The sequence below is a fragment of the Dunckerocampus dactyliophorus genome, chromosome 8, assembly GCF_027744805.1.
Source record: "Dunckerocampus dactyliophorus isolate RoL2022-P2 chromosome 8, RoL_Ddac_1.1, whole genome shotgun sequence".
NCBI lineage: Eukaryota > Metazoa > Chordata > Actinopteri > Syngnathiformes > Syngnathidae > Dunckerocampus > Dunckerocampus dactyliophorus.
This window is the reverse complement of record NC_072826.1, coordinates 27797082-27820211: the sequence shown is the minus strand read 5'-3', so window position 1 is coordinate 27820211 and position 23130 is coordinate 27797082. Positions and strand designations below refer to the sequence as shown.

The following is a 23130-nucleotide window of genomic DNA, read 5'->3' as shown; positions in this document are numbered from 1 at the left end:
CGTTCGCTTCTCTCACACTGGCTGTAAACAAGACAACTGATGGACGTTTGAACACGATATAAAAAACTGATATCACTTCAGAATGACGTCCAACAATATTAGAATTATGGAAGCATGTCACAGACACAAAGAAAAGATCATGTGAGCTTGCAAAGTAAGAGAACACGGCCAACCACAATACAGCGTGAAGAAAAACATGTTCAATTATTAGTCGGTAAACTTGAACAACTTTGTCTTGGGTTTCAGTGGATGATAAAGAGAAAGCGGCCACGTTAGCTCACACGGTAAGTGCAAGAACATCAGCAGAAGCTACGGTACACGGCTCTATTGACACTTTAAATGCAGCATTGTGGGAAAGCACACACTCCAGTCCCTTAAGATAGAAAGTCAACCATCCTGATGCTTGAGGAGCTTTTGCACGAGTGAGCGCACTGCTAACCGTTCTGTTGAATGATATGTGCCAACAACTTGCTCATCTTGTTCTGCTTGATTCGGAGCTTCATGGGTAAAGAAACAAGTTCGTCTAGTCACAAGCTTTGATCAACCACCCCAGGGGTGGGAAGGGTGAAGTCACTTTTAAAAGTATATGCTCGTAAATGTGCATTTCTTTCAGCAAAATAACAGTTGAGTGCATCGTTGGTTCGAATGTGTTACTTGAAAGGTCCCCTATTCTTCAAAAGTGACTTTTTAATGATGTTCTGACAGTCATGTGTTACCCGAGAGCCTCTTTATGAGCATCAAACATGACAAAAACAAAAAAAGGCTTCGCTACGCATCTTAAAATGCACCCTGGAGCTCTGCTGTAAAGTTTGATCATGTTAATTGTCTTCAGCGAATGGGCTAACCTAGCAAACATTTGTCCTTCTGTCCCACTCCTTCCATGAAAAACTGCATTTTTGGGGGGGAATTTTGCCCATCATCCACAATCCTTATGTGAGACATGAACACGTCTTTCTCTTTTCTGTGTGTTCTAAAGATAAAAAACAGATAAAATGAGGCAGCTAATTAAATGCATGTGATGGGACACACCTATTTCACCTACAAACCTCGCTATTAAAACACCTCCAAAAATGTTTTATGGTTTTATATCCATGTTGTGAGCATGTAGTAGCAGGTACATTCATGATAGCATGTAATACTTACAGTATTTTGCCGTACTTTGGTGATTTTAAGCATTAATGGAACGTCCTTCCTGGGCGCAATGATTTCACATAGCGACATAGAAAGGAGCGCGACACCTAGCGTTAACTTTTCCAAACTCAAAAACAAAGACACAGCAGCAGTGGCGGCAGTTTCAGTATGTAGCGTTACCTTTTCTAGTGGCCTGAGGCCAGCAAGTAGCTAGCCGGTGCGATGTGGCGAGGTGTCACTACGCCAGTAACGTAGTTCTTGGGCGTAACAGTGTTAACAACAATAATGACAATGTCGCTGTAGCTTGGTTGATATGCAGCTCACATTATGTAAATGGAGCGTTGTTGGCGCTTTTTGGAGGTTTTTTCAGAAGGCTTTATATGCAGTATAGGTGTGTCCCATTACGCTGCCTCTTTTTAGCGGTTTTTATATCTATAGAATGCAGAGAAAAAACAACGACGTGTGTTCATGTCTCAAGTCAGGATTGTGGATGATGAGTGCAGTCGTCCTTTAAGGTCACGTAGTTCTATGTGATATATGGCATCTGTAACATTGGGAAAAGAGGATAAAGTGCACAAAGCGCTTCTTGAAGCCACACCCACTGTCAGAGGCAGGCGTGGACACCCACAGCACATTAATATGAAAGTTTTTTGTTTATTTTTTTAATCACCAAAGCCTTTTTTTCACACTGAATTAATGTAACTGATTTTTTTTTGCGAACTGATTTTGATCTGATTTTATACTGAAAATGTTACTTTTTTTTAAAAAGTAAACATTTCTATACAAAAATGCAAGTGTTTTGAAATGTTGTTTATTAAAATATGGAGTTTAACAGTTCATTTGATAAGAATTCAGTGCAAAAAAATTGGGTCAAAGCGAATTTGATGTTTCAAAGTTCGCATTCAGATGAAGGCTGAATAAATCGATTGTCTCAGCCAATCCGGTATAAAGTGCATCGTCACGTGACACAGGTCTTACACAAACCGGACGTGTGAGTTTTGAAACATCATAATTATTTGCACCGATTTTTTATTTTATTTTTTTTTACACTGAACTTTTGTGAACTGAAGTTTTACAAACTACATTTTAAAACACTATTTTCACAAACTGAAATTTTAACACATGAATTTTTAGTCAAAGACATTTTCAGCATCATTTGATGTAAAAAAAAAAAAAAAAAAGCAAAAATGCAGATGCAAGAATTCAGTAGCATCAATTCAGTGTGCAAAAGATGTTTGGTAGTAAAGAAACAAATGAACCTTCATGATTAGCATTACAGCTACAGACACACAAAGTAGGGCTTATTAAAACACTTTTAAACCGTCTAGATTCCAGCGTCAAGGCTAGATTTTACTGTGGGACACTTGAAAATACGACAATATGGGACCTTTGAAGTAAAAGAGGCTCGTTATTGCTAATTGCTATTGTTTCGGTTACAGCTGAGACTAAACCTCACGGGCATCTTGTGCATTTTCCTCTCACTCACTCAAACAAACACACAAGCGCGTCACACTCAAATCAAAGTCATCATCAGATGTGGTCAAATCTGTAAGAATTCCACCACATCGCATGCACGCTGCAGCAGAGTCCAAGGAAACACTGGCATGAGTGATTGCATTTCTCGGCATTCAGCATCCAAAGGGCATCAGTTTTCCAGACTGCGCCTCCCTGCGGTGGACTATGTGTGTGTGTGTGTGGGTGTGTGTGTGTGTGTGTGTGTGTGTGTGTGTGTGTGTGTGTGTGTTACTCCGATGGTTAGTTAGGCTTGGCTCATCTGCGGGAACTCCTTGTAGATCTGCTGTACAATTAGCTTATCCATCTGTTTGGCCGTAGCGCTCCCTTCATCCTCCCCTGGGTCATTCTCCTCCCTGAGAATCCTCTGCAGCGCCCCCTGCAGGTCGGAGAGGCGGTGCAGGTGCTCGAAGTAATCCGTCGAGCGCATGATGGAGTGCATAAGGGAGAGATACTCCATCCGCAGCTGTGAATACAGAGTTTAGACACCGGGGGGGTACTTTAAGAGGCTAAACAATATACTGTGGAAAGAGAAGGTGGAAAAAAAAATAAAATAAATAATAATAATAATAATAATAATAATAATAATAATAATAATAATAATAATAATAAATAAATGCATGTTTTTCTGATGTAACATTTTTTTTGCAAAAAAACAAAAAAACAAAAGTGAATCAGAATCTGTAAAATCCAATGGAAAAAACTAACTAGTTTATAATAAAATAAAAATGTAAAAAAAAAATACTCTCAAATAAAACAACAAACTACTGTTTTATGTACACACCGGAAAGAGACACAACACACAAGAAGGGAAATATTTAAAACAAGAGGGCCTTATAACCTGTAAAATTAAATATAAAAAAATTGTTTAAAAAAAAAATAAAATAAAATTGTAAAATAAAAACACTGTCAAATAATACAAAACAACAAAATAGTGTTACACATACTGAAAAGAGAAGGTGTACAAAAAGTTTCTGATGTAAAAAAAAAGAGTGAATTATAACCTGTCAAATTCAATTTAGAAAAATTTAAAAAAATTTTTACTCTCAAATACTCTAATACAAAACAATAAAATACTGCTATATATACTGGAAAAAGGAGGTGCAAAAAAAGTATGTTTTTCTAATGTAAAAAAATTAAGACACAAGAAATATTTGAAGCTAATTTTGCACAAAAAACAAAAAGTGAATTATAACCTGTAAAATTCAATTTAAACTAAATTAATTTGTCAAAAAAATGAAATAATAAAATAAAATGTAAAAACATACTCTCAAATACTGTAATACAAAACAATAAAATACTTTTATATATATATAGTGGAAAAGGAAAGCGTAAAAAAAGTGTAGGATTTTCTGATGTAAAAAAAAATTAAGACACAAGAAGTATTTGAAACTAATTTTGAAAAAAAAAAATATAATCTGCAAAATTCAATGAAAAAAACTGATTTGTTAAAAAATAACATTTTAATCTATACAGTATAATGGAAAGAGAAACTGTAAAAAGTTTTTCAGTTAAATATTGGAATATTTGAAATTAATTTTTCCCCAAAAATATTATTATCTGTATAATTCAATGAAAAAAACTGATTTGTTACAAAAAATAAAGTAAAAATACACTCAAATAATACAAAACAATAAAGTACTTTTATATGCACTGGAAAGAGAAAGTTAAAAAAAACAAGTGCATGTTTTTTTTCATGTAAAAAAAAAAAGAAAAACATGAAATATTTGAAACAAATTTAGCAAAAAAGTGAATCATAACCTGTAAAATTCAGTTAAAAAGCAAATTTGTTAAAAAAAATAACATAACATTAAAAAAGCTATAAAATAATACAAAACAACTTAATACTGACGCAACCTTTGCTTTAATGACAAATTAATATTTATATATTTTTTACAAGATATACAATACTTTAATTACATTATTTGATAACTATTATCTAAAAAAAAAAGGCAACCCAAGTAAGACACATTAATACGGAAAAGTGCACCACCATAGTGCCCGTACCCAAGAAGAGCAACGTGACCTGCTTGAATGACTATCGCCCTATAGCACTCACTCCTATTGTTATGAAGTGCTTTGAAAGATTAGTCATGACCCACATCAAAAAGAGCATCCCGGCGGCAACTGTGGACCCTCTACAGTTTGCATATCGCCAGAACCGGTCCACGGATGATGCAGTCAACACTGCCATCCACACAGCCCTTTCTCACCTACAGGGCCAGGACACATACGTCAGAATGCTATTTATAGACTATAGCTCTGCTTTTAATACAGTCAGCCCCCACAAACTCACAGATAAGCTCCTCACACTTGGCCTGTCTCCCTCCCTCTGTAACTGGGTGTTTAACTTTCTCACAGGCAGGCCCCAGTCAGTCAGAGTCCACAACTGCACATCCAGCTCAAGAATTGTGAGCACTGGGACCCCACAGGGGTGTGTGCTGAGTCCACTCCTCTACACGCTCTTCACCTACGATTGCGTGGCCTCCCAGAACAACACCAGCATCATTAAATTTGCAGATGACACTACAGTCATCGGACTGATCACTGGTGGTGTTGAAACATCATACAGAAGAGAGGTGGCGGACCTCATAGTTTGGTGTCGTGATAACAATCTCCTTCTCAATACAGATAAGACTAAAGAGATGATCATCGACCCAAGAACAAGGGAAAAGGAGCCGCATGGACCCCTGTTTATTGGTGAGACTGAGGTGGAGAGGGTGAAAACCTTCAAGTTCCTTGGCACACACATCAGCGAGGACCTCACCTGGTCTCACAACACCCAACAAATTCTGAAGAAGTCCCAAAGGAGACTGTACTTCCTGAGAAGACTGAGGAAATTTGGCATGTCCACCACAATCCTGAGTTGCTTCTACAGATGCACTATCGAAAGTGTCCTTACCGCCTCCATCACTGTTTGGTACGGTAACTGTACAACACGTGATAGGAAGGCACTCCAGCGGGTGATCAAGACCTCACAGAACATTGTTGGGGCAGCCCTCCCCTCACTGCAAGACATTTATAAATCTAGAGTCCTATGAAGAACACACAACCTCATCAAGGACAGCACACATCCACAACACTCATTATTCACACTCCTACCGTCAGGCAGACGCTACAGGAGTTTGAAGTCCAGGACCACAAGGCTGGCAAACAGCTTTTACCCACAGGCCATCAGGCTCCTCAACGAAGCACTCGCACACGCCGCACGCAACACACGCACACACTCATAGCACTTTATTTATTTATTTATTTGTATTATTTACTTGTATTAATGTCTCTTCTGTTGTTGTTGCTTAATTTATTGGTATTTATGTTTATGTGTTTATGTTTCTTATGTTCTTATTCTTTCATTTGTTTTCTTTCTTTTCTTGGGAGGATGAACAGAATAAGATTTTCATTGCATGGTATAACTGCTGTTGTACTATGCACATGACAATAAAGCTCTCTTGAATCTTGAATCTTACCTGTTTATTTAAAAAATATATATATACATGTATAAAAAGTATTATATATTATTCAATTATACAATTAACTTACTGTATATTTATAATACAATGTTTTTATATTTTTTTAAATAATTTTTTTCATCTGTCTGATGAAATCTTGAATGAAGTTGCATAGTAGCCCGAAAGGGACACCACTGCGGAAAAACCCCGAACTGAAAAACCGTACTCACCTTATCTCCAGGTGAAAGGTCAGAAATCTGCCGCACGGCTATGTCAATCATCACCATCATGTCCGTGCGGTAGAAGATGTCGGCCGTCTCTCGGCTAGCAAAGACATCCTGCAGAAACTTGAGCACGGCGTGCGGGGCGGGCGGCATGTGTTTGAACATGCACACCGGGTCGTCTGCACGGGAGCAAACACACACAGTGATGTCATGCGGTGACATCATCGCTGCGGTGATGTGAAGAAAAGTGTAAATAACACAGCGTACCTCCTCGGTTGAGGAGCAGCAGCGCTTTCTCTGATAGAATCTTGACGTTTTTCTTCTTCAGCTGCTGCATGATCACGTTGTTGCTCGGCACTGCGGGATAAAGACGTGCAAAAGACAAATGAGAGGCCGTCACGGCGTACTTTGGAATGCTCATCCTTCATGTGTCTTGTGTTTCCGCCACGGGCCGTGTGCAGTTTTTAAATCAAACTTTTTATTATTATTATTATTATTAAGGGAGGAAAAATATCCAAACCTACCCTAACCTACCTACCCTGTGTGAAAAAGTGATTGCCCCACACATTAAAACATAACTTAACTGAGATTAACAGATCTATCAGTCCGGAAAAGGTTCCATCCATCCATTTTCTATGCTGCTTCTCCTCTTTAGGGTCGCGGGGGCATGCTGGAGCCTATCCCAGCTGACTTTGGGCGACAGGCGGAGAACACCCTGGACTGGTCGCCAGCCAATGGCAGGGCACATATAGACAAACAACCATTCACACTCACATTCATACCTATGGACAATTTAGAGTCTCCAATTAACCTAACATGCATTTGGAATGTGGGAGGAAACCGGAGTAGGGAGAAGGGAGACTCAAACCCAGGTCTTCCCAATCTCCAGACTGTGACTGTGTGGCCAACATGCTAACCACTAGACCACCGTGCGGCCCCTGGAAAAGGTTATAAAGCCATTTCTAAAGCTTTGGGACTCCAGCCAACCACAGTGAGAGACGAATGGCCAAAACATGGAACAGTGATGAACATTCCCAGGAGTGACCGGCCAATCAAAATGACCCCAAGAGCGCAGTGACGACTCATCCAAGAGGTCACAAAAGACCCCACAACAACATCCAAAGAGCTGCAGGCTTCAATTGCCTTTGTTAATGTCAGTGTTCATGACTCCACCATAAGAAAGACACTGGGCAAAAACAGCCTGAATAGCAGAGTTCCAAGACCAAAACCACTGCTGAACAAAAAGAACATTAAGACTTGTCTCAATTTTGCCAGAAAACATCTTGATGATCCCCAAGACCTTTGGGAAAATACTCTGTGGTCTGACGAGACAAAAGTTGAACTTTTTGGAAGGTGTGTGTCCCATTACATCTGGCGTAAAATTAAAGCCACATTTCAGAAAAAGAACATCATACCAACAGTAAAATGTGGTGGTGGTAGTGTGATGGTCTGGGGCTGTTTTGCTGCTTCAGGACCTGGAAGACTTGCTGTGATAAATGGAACCACGAATTCTGCTGACTACCAAAAAATCTTGAAGGAGACTGTCCGGCCATCTGTTGGTGGCCTCAAGCTGAAAGCAACTTGGGTTGTGCAGCAGGACAATGATCCAAAACACACCAGCAAGTCCACCTCTGAATGGCTGAAGAACAACAAAATGAAGACTTTGGAGTGGTCTAGTCCAAGTCCTGACCTGAATCCTATTGAGATGCTGTGGCATGACCTTAAAAAGGTGCTTCATGCTGGAAAACCCTCCAATGTGGCTGAATGACAACAATTCTGCAAAGATGAGCGGGACAAAATTCCTCCACAGCGCTGTAAGAGACTCATTGCAAGTTATCACAAACGCTTGATTGCAGTTGTTGCTGCTAAGGGGGCCCAACCAGTTAAATCAGGAAGTGGGCAAACACTTTTTCACACCAGTGTAACTTGTATTTCAATACTGTTTGACTAATACTACGCCGTAGTGAACCACGCAACAGCCATCATTTATTAATTATTTTTTGAAACAGCGCAACATAATGACGGAGCGATATTCAAACCGCGATATAACGAGGAACGACTGTGCAATTTAGTGAAAATCCAAAGTGAGTCTTGTCGTCCGACTACCTGTGTGGTGCAGGTTGAAGGCCAGCAGCAGGTTGAGGAAGATGTCCGGCAGCTGCTCCGTGGCATCGGCGGGATGTCCGTCTTCCACCACATCCAGCAGGAACTGAACAAAGTCAGCGTTCAAGTGTTCTGCGCGCGCACACACACACACACACACACACGACAATGTCACACATCGAGACGAGTTTGTGCTTGTGCTTCACTTGCCATCACCTACCGTAGTGATGATATGGCACCTGTTCTCCCATTGAGAAAACCATGGTAAGCACCAAGGCTGTGTAACACATCTTCTGGTGCTCTGAACGGAGACGAGCACACATACAGTATACCAAGAAATGTACAGTATATGTGAGTTTAGTGGACCAGTGAGGTCACTCCCACCTTGCGTGTCTGTCTGTAAGTCCCTGGCCAGCTCCATGGGGAGGATGGAGTTGAGGAGGGTGGAGATGAGAGCAGCATCCAGGCTGCACATTGCACCAAACACTTTGAGCAGCAGCAGGCGCAAAGTCACGCGGAGCTCCTGCGCCGTCACATGACAGCAACAGACACACCAAAGCCTCTTACTTAATGTGACAAGTTGCACTGCACGGTGATTTCTAGACGAGAGTCGCTAAAATCAACAACATAATGTACAGGATCCTTCCTCAAATGGTGGTGGTCTCTGCTCTAATTGAGGGCGTTACCCAAATAATGACTTAAACAAACGCCTCAAATTTAGACTTACCATGGATGAAACCACCATACCACGACACACACTGCATGCAGAGCACACATGGCATCTGGAAAGCTGACGTTTCTGGTGGACTTTGAAAGGGAAAAGCTAAATACTGAGCCAAAAATAACATATCACACTCTTATTTGATTGTTTTCAAATATTATTTGAAATGATTTTATGATTTGTATTAATTATTTTCTTTTCAGTGTTATGTTTCTTAGAATATTAATATAATACACATTGCATTGTAGTAACTATTTTGTAATTAGTATTTAATTAGAATAATTAATTAAATCTAATAACATAACATAACATATAATATAATGTAATGTATGTTTTACTATATTGCCAAATATATATATATATATATATATATATATATATATATATATATATATATATATATATATGTGTGTGTGTGTGTGTGTGTGTGTGTATATATATATATATATATATATATATATACATTTTTAATATCAGTATTTTTTTATTTTAATACATATTATATTGTATTAGCTATTTTGTAATTAGGATTTAGTTAGCATAATAAAATACATATAATATTAAATATTATAAAATTGTAATTTACATTCATACTCATTTGGTAATATAATTGACCTAATACATACAGTATATTAAAATAATACATCATTATAAAATTATTATAAAACTAGGGTAGGGTTGCTTACACTGTTGGTTGTGTTTTTCCCACTTAAAAATAACACATGTGTATATATCAACTGCAAATGATAGATGAAAAATAGCCATAAAAGGTTATTCTCACCATCTGATAGTAGGAAACTAGAGAGAGCACGTTCTCGTAGTCGCTGGCCTTGCACATCCTCTTACACACCTCGGGATCGGCATCGGTCTGAAAAACACACAAGCAGCTTTTACGGCATCAGCAATAAAACACAGACCTCCCTTGCTAACTACATGCTCCATAGTCTGTCTGGTCCCTGAACACATCGCAGGATCCATCGGGCGTTTTAGTTGAGGCGGGGGGGAATGCCAACCAGAGAGATTTGGCAGGCTGTCACGTTGACTTTAATAACACGGTGGGGTCTGTAAACTGGCCTGTCTGATCCCATCAGACATGTCTGGAATTTGAAGCAGGATCTGTCCCGTGGGCGGATTATACGTTCACCCGCAGAAAAGCTTGCATTACATTATAGTTGTATCAAGGGATGGCGTAGCGTCCAGCGTGGCAACAAGCACAAACACAGAGCAAAGATCACCACCACCACCGAGAACCCTGACCTAAAACCAGTAGAAGAATGTGTGGGGTGACCTGAAGGCGGCGCTGTCTATTACCAGTATCTTGAGGAGCTCTTCGAGGTAGCACGCGATGAGGGCGTGGTCTTCGTGAAGCGCCCAGCTGCGTTGCTGGGAGTCGTCCCGGTGGCGGGCAAGGTCGCCGAAGATGACCTCCAGCCGCTGCTCGTCGTGACACACCTGACCCCGCGGCAACGCTGCGCTGGAGTCCTGCACAGAGAGACCACGTCCACTTATTGTAGTATTATTATTACTCTCGCTCCCTGTTGCAAAATGGTGACATTTAAAGACAGGGAATGAACAATCTATTCTAGTAATTGCTAAGACATGATCTCATATAAGATCTGCTTCCTCAATGACACAACACAACAGAACACAAAATGCTGTTTTTAAATGAAACTTTTTATTATTAAGGGAGAAAAGAAATCCAAACCTACATAACCCTGTGTGACAAAGTGAGCCTCCTAAACCTAATAAGTGGTTGGGCCCCCCTTAGCAGCAACAACTGCAATCAAGCGTTTGTGATAACTTGCAATGAGTCTCTTACAGCGCTGGGGAGGAATTTTGGCCCACTCATCTTTGCAGAATTGTTGTCATTCAGCCACATTGGAGAATTTTCCAGCATGAAGCGCCTTTTTAAGGTCATGCCACAGCATCTCAATAGGATTCAGGTCAGGACTTGGACTAGGCCACTCCAAAGTCTTCAGCCATTAGAGGTGGACTTGCTGGTGTGTTTTGGATCATTGTCCTGCTGCACAACCCAAGTTGCTTTCAGCTTGAGGTCACAAACCATCACACTACCACCACATTTCACTGTTGCTATGATGTTCCTTTCACCTATGATCATGAGCTTTGGGTCGTGACTGAAGAACGAGATCGCGGATACAAGCGGCTGAAATGAGTTTCCTCCGTAGGGTGGCTGGACTCACCCTAAGAGATAGGGTGAGGAGCTCGGTCATCCGGGAGGGGCTCAGAGTAGAGCCGTTGCTCCTTCACATCAAGAGGAGTCAATTGAGGTGGCTCGGGCATCTAGTCCGGATGCCTCCAGGACGCCTCCCTGGTGAGGTGTTCCTGGCATGCCCAGCCGGGAGAAGGCCTAGGACACGCTGGAGGGATTATGTCTCACAGCTGGCCTGGCAACGTCTTGGTGTCCTCCCGGTGGAGCTGGAGGAGGTGGCCGGGGAACGGGAAGTCTGGGCTTCCCTATTGAGACTGCTGCTTCCGCGATCCAGACCTAGATAAGCCTAGGAAAATGGATGGATGGATGTTCTTCTTCTGAAATGCGGCGTTACTTTTACGCCGGATGTAATGGGACACAACCCTTTCAAAAAGTTCAACTTTTGTTCTTTTTGTTCAGCAGTGGTTTTGGTCTTGGAACTCTGCTATGCAGGGCGTTTCTGCCCAGTGTCGTTCTTATGGTGGAGTCATGAACACTGACCTTAACTGAGGCAAGTGAGGCCTGCAGTTCTTTGGATGTTGTTGTGGGGTCTTTTGTGACCTCTTGGATGTGTCGTCGCTGTGCTCTTGGGCTCATTTTGCTTGGCCGGCCACTCCTGGGAAGGTTCACCACTGTTCCATGTTTCTGCCATTTGTGGATAATGGCTCTCACTGTGGTTGGCTGGAGTCCCAAAGCTTTCGAAATATATTTATAAATGGGAGGGGGATGTAGGTTTGGATTTTTTCCCCTCAATAATAAAGTTTCATTTAAAAACTGCATTTTGTGTTCAGTTGTGTTGTCAATATTTAAATTTGTTTGGTGATCTGAAACATTTAAGTGTGTCAAACAAGCAAAAAAATAAATAAATAAATAAAAACTCAAACACTTTTTCACACCACTGTATATAAAACCATAAAATCTTGTTGAAAGTTTTTGGGGGTGTTTTATTAGCGGTCTCTGTAGGCGGCATAGGTGTGTCCCATTACATGCAGTCATGAATGCCTCTTTTGACCTGTTTTTATATCTTTAGAACGCACAGAAAAGAGAAAGACATGTGTTCTTGTCCCATGTTAAGATTGTGGATGATGGGCAACATTCCGAAAAAAAGTGCAGTTTTCCTTTAAAGATGTTAAACTGTTACTTTTAAATGATGTTTAATGTGGAAACAACTCGACCCAGGAACAGATGAATTCTCTTTCCATTATTTCCTATGCAAAAAGACCGGGAAGGCACCATGTGTTCCATCTTAAAAGATGGAACAAATGCGTCCTACTTAAAATCTAATTTACTGGTGCCGGGTTGCAAGACGTAACATTCCAATTACATTTCCTCTTTTAAATGTGTTCAGCTGTTTTGTCAAGTGCTATTAAGTGAGTAATTTGTTGTGCTTGTGTACAGTCGTGTTACATTTAGTTGGAACCCCAGGTGACAAATGTTTGAGCCTTGGCGGAGGTCAGCGTGCTCATGTATCATTGGATCATTGTACAGCTTGCAGGAAATGAGTGAATGACATGCCAACGCCCCCCCACGCAAACTTTCTCACAGCTAAAAGCAGCCTGAGCTGTAACGCTAAACTGTGAGCGTGACACGGAATGACTTCACGAAAACAAGTCTAACCTTGCTCTCCACCAGCGACACCAGAACTCGCTCCAGGGCGGCGGAGGCGCGAGGCAGGGTGCTCTGCAGGTGGCCCACCACCACCCCCACAGCCACCCGCGACAGCTCGTAACTCAAGCCCGTGTTCTTCCGCACCAGCTCGATCAGCTCCGCCCCGATGGTCGGGGGAACCGGCTCGAAGGGAGCCGGGCTGCCGGGGGGGCTCTCGGCGACAGACGGGGGGGCAACCGGCCACTCTCCCTCCGGCTGCTCCTCTTCGGCAGCCGGCTGAGGAGGCTGAGGGGCCGGGCTCTTGACTGGGGCAGACTGAGGGGGGGTGTCTGGAAGTGGCACGGCGGCGCCGGCGGGCTTGACGCGGGATGGCACCGGGGGAGGGGGGGTGCTGGAGACACTTGGCAGGCTGACGTCGGAGGACAGTGCAGAGTGGGAGGAGCCAGACTCTAAAGAAGTGGTGCTGATTGTGAGGGAGGGGACCGGGGACGGAGGGAGAGAGGACACTCTGGAGGGGACGTCGGGCTCTGCAGGGAAAGACAGCTCCAGTTACAGCGAATTCTCAGTAGCGTAGGATTATTCCAACACAGACGCACACTAACCTGCACGCCGGCTGTTACGCTGTTTCTCAGGAGGGGGCGGCGTTATGGGAGCTGCCCGTCTGGGCTGCGGGGGCACCTGCAGAAAGGGATGCATGCAAGGCATCCCCCAATAAGACAGTATCTCATAAAAGTGAGGACCCCCTCATACATTTCATCAAGCATTTTTATTTTTTCTTCTCAAAAGGACAATACTACAGCAGGTTACCCCGCAATGAACCGCAGATCCCTGTTACTGGCTGCACTCGTGCTCTACTTGCTTGTCTTGTCAGCTCTTTACACATTTTCAGTGGATAGTAACTATACATCTATACAAGCTGCACACTGACTACTCTAAAGTATGTAAGCAAGTTTACCTTCTATGGTATTTACTGTAGATTTACTGTAAATTGCTGCAGTGTAATGGGTGTACTCACTGTCATGAGATACTGTTTGTGACAAAGCTGTCGGATGGTACCTGATAAACGCCCGGGTCTGTGTGCATGCTGTCCATGCTCCCTGATAGCGGCACGCCTCCTTGTTTTCCGTAGTCTCGGTTAAGGCCATTGGGCGGCGGAGGAGTCTGACTGAGGGATATTTCGCTGTTGGAAGCCGGGAGGCCCTGCGAGTGACCCGAAAGGCTCCGCCGTGCCAGCGTCTCCTTTCTGTGATGGATCAACTTTCTACAACAGAAGAAGGGACTTTTTAGTACGAGCTTGCATGCCAGTGCATTGCACTGCATTGCATTCCATGCGGTGGCCAAGTGTGATGATAACCATAGACCAGGAAATGACACACAATAACCTTTCACACATTCATTACAGACATGTGGGATCAGGGCACAATTTATTGTTTTTAAGTTTGATTAGTCAAGGGTTAACTTCTTTTTACACTTGTATGACAGTTGACCTTGCAAATTGGTATGCTACAGTACATCATGTCACATCAAAGGATGAGTAGTTATTTTACTTGAATGCAGGGGTGTCCACACTTTTCCAGCGAGGGCCACATAGTGAAAAATGAAAGGATGCAACTTTGCCACTTTGATATTTTGTAAAGCAACACACGTAGATATGCTAAGAAATTCCATATTTCAAGAAAAAACTGCATCCCAGCTTTGTGATTTAGCTGAAAAACCATATTACAGTCGTCCCTCCTTTATCTTATTTAACTGGTTCCAGACCGTGTTAAATGAATTTCCGTGAAGTAGGATTCAATATTAATGAACTGAATATTTTCCTAGTTAGAGCATAGAAAACCTGTTTAGGACTTTCTATGGGTTTTAACATTATTAGAGCCCTCTAGACATGAAATAACACCCCTATGGTCACTGTTATACTCCTATTATTCTTTGTTTACATCAATATTGCGCAGGCTACGGCATCACGGCAGGTACATAACAGACAGCTGTTTCAAACGGAGTGGGGAAGAAGGACAAAGAAACCAAAAATCTACCACTTCCACACCGAATAAGAGAAGAACCTTTTTTTTCCCACTAGATCTCAGCCATGGCATGTCGGCTCGGCTCTGCTGGCTCAGTAGCCAGTCTGCATGCAGTGTGAAAGGTAATGTAATCTAACATGATGTCTCATAACATTGCTGATGCCTAGTGACCACAATACTGCATATAACGATATAGTGAGGGAGCGACATATACAGTCAAACCTGTCTTAGCAGCCACCTGTATATAACAGCCACCTGCCTATTGCGGCCACACAAAAAAAAAAACCGCAGAAAATTTATGTGTTATAGACCCTGTGTATAGCAGTCACCTGTCTAATGCGGCCAGCGGCCACCCATTTTGTCTCCCTTGGTTAATATCTGACCGCATATAGCGGCCAAAATACAGACTCAAGCAGAAGCTTCATGCACGAAAAAGTTTCATTTTTTAATCAATGAAGCCGTCGTGTGTAGACTTTAATTACTGAGTCGTAGCTCAGTCACAATCATTCACAAGATCCACACAAACTGTCAGTTGTTCCACATAAAAAAAAGCCGTCTTCTTTGGAGCTTGTTGCAGACAGTGACACCGTTTATTGGTCAATTGGTCAATACTGTAATGCCGCTTGTTGTGGGGAAGGAGAAACTCACGTCGCAGATGCACTTTAATGGCTTTATTAACAGCGGAGAACACTGCAGGACTTTACATCCACGCCAACATAAACACACTTCCCAACTCTCTCCAAACTCACAGCTAGCACTGAGCCTAGCTCTCCTGCTCGTGACGTCGCACCGTCACTTCCCGATGAACTAAAGCTGTAATGACACTCTGCCGTATACAAGTACATAGTAGCACAGCTTTGTTCTGTGGGTGGTGTAGAATAACAAGCCTAGTAGTTCTTGACAACTTTTATCCACAGTCCCACAACAAGCTTCTAATCACAGACATGTTAATATGTGCGCGCACAAATTCAAAATGGCCGACAACCTGTCTATAACGACCACCTGCCTATAGCGGCCACATTTTCCGTTTTCGAAATATTTCACCTTCTGAAATAATTTTTGTACATTTTCTCCTTGTATTATGACTTTATTCTCATAATATTTTGACTGTACTCCCATAAAATTATAAGTTTTTCCACAACCTATATAATAGTCCAAAAATGTAATTACAACTTTGTTTTGTTTGTGTTATTTCTTTAATATTGCAACTGTACGCTACTAAGATGACGGTATTTTTCCTGTTAATACTATGAGTTTACAGTGTTCCCTCACTCCATCGCGGTTCACATTTCGCAGACTCGCTGTTTCGCGGCTTTTTTGGTGCAATTTTAGTGCTTTTTTTTTTTTTTACTGCGTATGACCACTGTTACAGGCCGAGCCTGGCCCTTTAAGAAGAAGTGCATAATGGAAAGTTGAGTGTTGTAGTTCTGTGTTTTAGCAGGAGGCGTCGGTGTCTCTCTATTCTCGCTCTTCTGTCGGCACCGCCCCATTGTCTTCTTTGTCCTGATTGGCTGCTGACCATTGTCAATCAATCTCCTTTGTGCCGTCTCCTGTTGTGGTCATGGCTACGAAACTAGCTAACCGTGCAAGCTGCTTGCTAACCGCCAATACTGTACACAATAGAAGAAACAGAAGAAGCTAACCGTGTGAGGAAAATACGACGACTCGAGCAATATGTTTTAACAAGGATACAAAAACGCTACAGCCTAACGGCGCCAGGACGAGGACGACGGTCGGAGGAGTGAAATACGCGTGAGTCACTGTCATGTGACTAGTCGGTTGATCATTAAAATTCAAACAAAATCTGAACTTTGAGAGTGTTCAAACAAGAGAGAAATGTGAGAAAATGTTAATGCCATCCTTAAAACATATAGAATAATTGTAAAATAAATATAGTTGGCTACTTCGCGGATTTCACTTATTGTGGGCTATTTTGGGAATCTATCCCCAGCGGTAAACGAGGGAACAACATATTCTCATAAAACTGCAACTTTTTTTCTCATTAGAATACAACTTTTTTTTCTATTTTTCTGTTGTTTTTCCCCCAAAATATTTCAACCTTTCTTCGTGATAACAAATTTATTCCCATCATATTTTCTCCTAACATTTTAATTTTTTTCCGCAACCTAATTTAATAAACAACTTTATTAGCTGTTTTGTTTGTTTCTCATAATATTATGACTTAAAAAAAACAACAGCTTTTGTCTTTAACATTTATTTTTTTACTTTAATATTTGTAGGGTTTTTTTGTTTCTTTTTCTTCCTTGACGGGGAAGGACGTGTATGGCAGGAGCTCTGTTGAAGATACTGGAAATATTAACTATATTGGTGCTTTCCTGACTACACTTCATGAACAAGATCAGCACTCCTTGCTGAATCCCCCAACTTTAACTTGGATAGGCGAGAGGTAGAGGTTCCTTGAAATTAAACTACCGTAAAGCATCGTGTATAAACCGCACTTTTTTTCCACCTATAAGAAGCAAAAAATCGGGGTGCGGTTTATACACGATGACAGGTCTGTGACCAGACTCGGACTGAAAAGTAATCTCAGACAACTCTTCTACAACGCTTCAGCGGAAGATCATTCGTACTACAAGCCCGGTCACACCGCCTGAACTTTGCTGGAGCGGTGAAAAAAATGAATCACCGCTCGTTCACCACCATTTCAACAGAAGTTGGACCCCGTTAAGGCAACGCCGTATCCGCTCGGCCACCGCTGATGGTCCCTCCTACCGCTCCGAAAGTTTTGAGCTGCACAAAATATTACGAGCCCAGTCAAAGTTTGGCGCCGCTAGATGCAGGTTCGTGGACGCTTGGGTCCGCTAGGCCAGAATTTGGCTATAAATACGGGGAGAAATTGACCAGAAGCGCATTTGGGAAGCCGTCTGTGGGTCAGACAGTTGCTTTGACTTTACCGCCCTCTGCTTTACAGTTGCTGAAAATGCTTGTGTATGCTTGAATAAACATTAAACGGAGTTTATTCAAATTCACACTGAAGCAATGCAGCATTATGTAATTCCATTGCAGATGAATTGATGGACGGCAGATTTCTCCTTTCTTCTTTTTGAAATTGCTTAGTACCTTTACGCATGTTGATTTGAGATGAAAGAGTTGGCGAGCATTTATGAACTAAAATTTTTTTTTCCCCGCCATGAGCCTGAAAATGAGGGTGCGGTACTTTACGGTACTTACAAATGTCGATACCTGCTAGCAAGTCAAGCCACCTGGCTAACTGCTGAAGTTCAAAGCAGTTGCTTAGCAACAATGCCAAACACAAAGCAAAATGATGCTGGCTCCGAATTTACAGATTTTCTCGAGAAGAAGGCACCAGAGATTACTCTATTGCAGATAATGCAAGGAAATGAGAATCTGCAATTAAAAGCAGAGAAAAATTGTAATTCAAATTCAAATATAAGGATGGATATATCGCTTCTGGAATCAGAAATTCAAAGTAATTACAACAGCCTCTATGAAAATAGAGCACAGACATGGCGATCACATACAGTACATTACGGAGGAAAATATAGGACAGAGCCAGGCTATAACATACATTATGGAAGAAAATAAAGCACTGAGCAAGGCTGTCAAAGCACTAAAAAAAGAAGTCAAGGAGCTGCGAGAAGAAAATGCGAACTTTAGCGCTGCTCTTAAGGAGTTTAAAAACCCTATGGAAGATACCAAGGCTGTACAGGACGATATTAAGGTGTTATTGAATGACAATGCTGCCTTGCGCTCCGCTCTTAAGGAAGCAAAAAACCCTAAAGAAAATACAGCATTGTGCAAGGGTGTTAGGGTTCTGCAGGATGATATCAGGGCACTACTGGAAGACAACGCTGCCTTGTGCACTGCCCTCAAGGAGGCTATAAACCCTATGGAAGCTGTCTTGCATGCTGTTTTTAAGGAGGTTGGAGACCCTATGGAAGAAAATAGAGCAATACGCAATGATATCAACATTCCACAGGATGATATCAAGGCACTACTGAAGGCTAATACTGCCTTTCGCACCAGCTTTGAGGAAGAGAAGGAAGCAAAGGAGAATTTCACTAAGCCAATGAAAAACTTAATTGAGGAGATGGATCAGAATGCACGAATGAATGATGTGGTCCTCACAGGGCTCCAAATGAGATGTTCCTTCAATAAAGCAACAGATTGCTAACTTCCTACAATCAAAGCAGGTGGATGTAGATATCAACAGCATCGACACTTGCGTCTCACTATATGGCAGAAACAACATCACACCTGTCTTCATTAAGTTCACCAACAGGGAATTCCAAAACTGCACTGCTGAAACAGGGAAAGAAGCTGAGAGGCACAAACGTCTACATGAATGAGCATCGGACAAAACCCAATGGCAACATCGCCAAGAAAGCATGGGACTTGAGGAAGCGGGGAAAGACACAAAGCACTTGGAGCACCAACGGTAAAATCTTCTTCAAACTAAATGGAGGCCCAGGAGAAGCAAGAGTGCCTGTTGTAAAAGATACCAGCCATCTGGGTACATATTAAAGACCACATGACTTTGAAAATAAGGACAATGGAGGATTTAATCTACAAGAGAGAACCATGCAGCTAGAAGGAGTACATTCAATAACAATGGGACCTCGATATAATTGTTGCATGGGCCAGCTCAATACAGAAATTAAATGAGGTGACACTCACAGTGCAAGCATGTGGTTATTAACAGCAGACAAAGGATAGGATAGATTTTTAAAAATATATGTGTACATTTCAGAGTGGCCTTTTATTGTGGGCAGTCTAGCACCTGTGCACTAATCATGGTGTCTAATCAGCATCTTGATGTGGCACACCTGTCAGGTGGGATGGATTATTTCAGCAAAGGAGAAGTACTCACTATCACAAATTTAGAGAGATTTGTGAGCAATATTTGAGAAAAATGGTGATATTGTGTATGTGGAAAAAGTTTTAGATATTTGAGTTCATCTCATAAAAAATGGGAGCAAAAACAAAAGAGTTGCGTTTATATTTTTTGAGTGAGTGTAGGTATGTATTAGAAATTGAGGGGGTAGGATTAAATAAGATCTGCTTCTTCCTACTCCTTTTCGGACATGTGAAACTGTGACTTGTAAGCATTCAATGTATACTGTAGGCATGTTCGAAATAAATTAAACCCTAACACTCTGATTTTTCCTCATAATACTACGCCTGTATTGTCCTAAAATAAAAATTTAAAAAATCTTGTTAGATTACAACTTTTTTCTCTTCATATTTTGACTTTATTCTTGTAAAATTGCTGCTGCTGTTGTTTTTCCTTTTTGTTTTGTCGATAAATTGTATTTTTAGAATGTAAAAAACAACAGACGCGGGCCACAAATGGCCCCTGAGGCCGCACTCTGGCCCCCCCTGCTTTAACCGTCTAATCATACGAGGGTTAACTTCTTTTTACACTTGTTAATAAAGTTAAAAATTGGGATGGCCACATCACGCGACATCAAATGACGAGTAGTTTTATTTCATTTTAGTTTGACGGTTTCATCATGCCGTGGTTAACTTCCTTTTACACTTGTACGACAGTTAAGCATGTCAGTTATGAATGCGACGGACAATGAAAGTACTCAAGTGTTTTCATGCTGGTTAAGAGCATTTTCACTCACTGTAGAACATCCCGCTGCTCCAGATTGTATTTGCCTCCATTCTTTAAGGCGACATTGTGAATGCCTTCGATAGCTCTGTCGATGGACTGCAACACTTCATCCTGCTCCGGAGCCTGGCACACAGAAAAAGTCTAAAAATGAAGAGCTGTAGGAATTAAATATTTACTCATGCATGCATGAAACTTTAAACACAACAGAAGTACATTGTTGCCTTGAGCCGTGCACCGTGTGTGTGTGTGTGTGTGTGTGTGTGTGTGCGTGTGTGTGTGTGTGACAGGAGGGAATTGGGTCAGTTATCTGAAAACAAAAAGCAGCCTTTTCACCAGACAGTGTGACGCATGCTCAGCAAGACTCCAAATTGGAGCTCAATGAAACTGCACAGCCAATGAGAAGAGAGCATTCCAATGTGGTAGAGGATGCACGCTCGGACTCGTTCGCTGGAAGGAAATCCGCATTCCAGGAACATGCCAACACACCGAGTGTGGAGAACATGAATGATCCTCCCCTCGGGGAATATAATACAGACGGGGCTTCCTCGAAAAACTGGCATTTTGTGCTCACACCGCAGTCTGTTGAACTAACAATCAATTTGTTTTGACTTCGCGGGTTTGGAAAATAACATTTTCTTTATTTTTCTCAGGTTGCTGCACCTCCCTGAGGTGTTATGGTGCCACCTGACACTTTGACAACCCATGGTTTAGAAGATCATTTAAAATGATAATTCAAATAATAAAGATAAATAAAAGAATACATTCCATACATTCCACTCTAGTGAGGATAAGCGGCAGAGAAAATGTATTAAAAAATATTTTTTTAATAAATACAATAAAAATAATAAAATTAAAAATAAACTAGTCATTATAAATGAGTTCTGATTAGACGAGATCAAAGAACTTGTAGAGGATCTCTGACTAGAATTTTTGCAGCTCCTGTCATAAAAAAGGTCTTTGACTGCAAAAACAGCAGCGCGCTCCTATGTATAGAAGATCTTCGACGACCGTTTATGCAGTAAGTCCTTAAAAAACGCAGAGGGCTCCTGTCATACAGAGGATCTTTCACATAAAAACAGCAGCGCGTGCCTCTTGTATAGAGGATCTTTGACTCTCTGACTAGCATTTTTTTGCAAAAAACAGCATATTCAGGATATTTGACTGGCACCTTTCAAGTACAGTGTGCCCTTTAATAACAGCAGAGCATTCCTGTTAAATAGAGGATCTTTGACTACAAAAAACAGCAGCGTACAGCAATGGTAGGATCTTTGACTCGTGTAGTTATCTAAGATCTGCAGATCGCTCCTGTCATACAGAAGATATTTGACTAGCATTTTGTAAGTACAACAGCAGAGAGCTCCTGCCATAACAGAAGATCTTTGATGAGCATTTTGCAGTAGATACATAAAAACAGCATTGCCTACCAGTTGTAAGATCTCTGACTAGCATTTTTTGCAATACATCCTTAAAAACTGTAGATCCCTCCTGTAATATAGAGGATCTTTTAACTGGCATTTTTTGCAGTAGGTACTTAAAACCAGCAGAGCTTTGTTGTCATATTCAGGATCTTTGACTCGCACTTTTGAAGTATGCCCTTTAATAACGGCAGAGCATTCCTGTCATATAGAGGACTACAAAAACAGCAGCGTGCACCTATGGTAGGATCTTTGACTGCCATAGTTTTTTGCAGTACTTCCTAAAATCTGCAGATCACTCCTGTCATACAAAGGATCTTTGACTAGCGTTTTGAAGTACTGGAGGTCCTTAAAAACAGCAGAGAGCTCATGTCATATAGAGGCTCTGTGACTCGCGTTTTTGAAGTAGGTCACATAGAGTATCTTGTAAATAATAAGTACACATGCTGAATCACGGAGATTTATAGAAAGGCCTAGATACAGTAGATAGATCATTAATAATCCAGGGACAGCTGTCCTTCACCAGATTTTTCAGTCGATCACAAGTGTTGTTTACCTGGATCTTTTCGATGTATGAGGAGGGGACATAACCGGTCTCACCGGAGCTGCACCGGGATCCCAACCACCAGTGTTTGTTGCTCCTCTCCAGGATTAGGAAGCTTTCTCCGGCTGAGAAGTGCAGCGAGTTGGGCTCAGCAGATCGAAAGGCGTACAGAGACCGGTACATGTTGTTGTTTAACACTTTAGACGCCCCGAATAAAGCGGAACCGTACGGAAAATCCTCGTAGGGTGATAAGGAGTCTCTGAAAGGAAACAAGTGACCTTTTGCGGTGTTTTTAAAGACGTTATGAAGGCATGGCCCCTGCTGTCTATTTACAATGCAGCTCCAGCGGTCACATGATCGCTGCCTGTTCTTACCATTCAATCTCGCTTGGGGCGCTCTTGTTCACCAGACACGCCCCAAGGCTTACTAATCAAAAGCAGAGCTATTCGTCCTTTTCATATTTTGCTAATGTTTATAAACAGTGGTGTAGCTCAACACCGAACAACATACACGCTTATAGTTTCTAAATAGTGTGATTTAAGTCATACGTTACGTGAATGTAAGCTATGCAGACAACACTTTATGATTTGT

At 41.6% G+C, this 23130-nt stretch overlaps 1 protein-coding gene across 1 annotated transcript; it reads right to left on the bottom strand.

The window, feature by feature from the left end:
- Positions 1 to 43: 43 nt before the first annotated feature.
- LOC129186792 (NCK-interacting protein with SH3 domain-like) lies at positions 44 to 22921 on the bottom strand. The gene is made up of 13 exons (XM_054785402.1): positions 22552 to 22921; positions 20591 to 20703; positions 14014 to 14218; positions 13560 to 13635; positions 12967 to 13484; positions 10452 to 10622; positions 9922 to 10008; positions 8804 to 8942; positions 8640 to 8720; positions 8423 to 8551; positions 6584 to 6673; positions 6323 to 6495; positions 44 to 3109 (listed from the first exon to the last, which is right to left on the bottom strand). Exons 1-13 carry the CDS (start codon positions 22720 to 22722, stop codon positions 2891 to 2893), a joined length of 2172 nt encoding a protein of 723 aa, XP_054641377.1. The 5' UTR covers positions 22723 to 22921; the 3' UTR covers positions 44 to 2890.
- Positions 22922 to 23130: the final 209 nt, after the last annotated feature.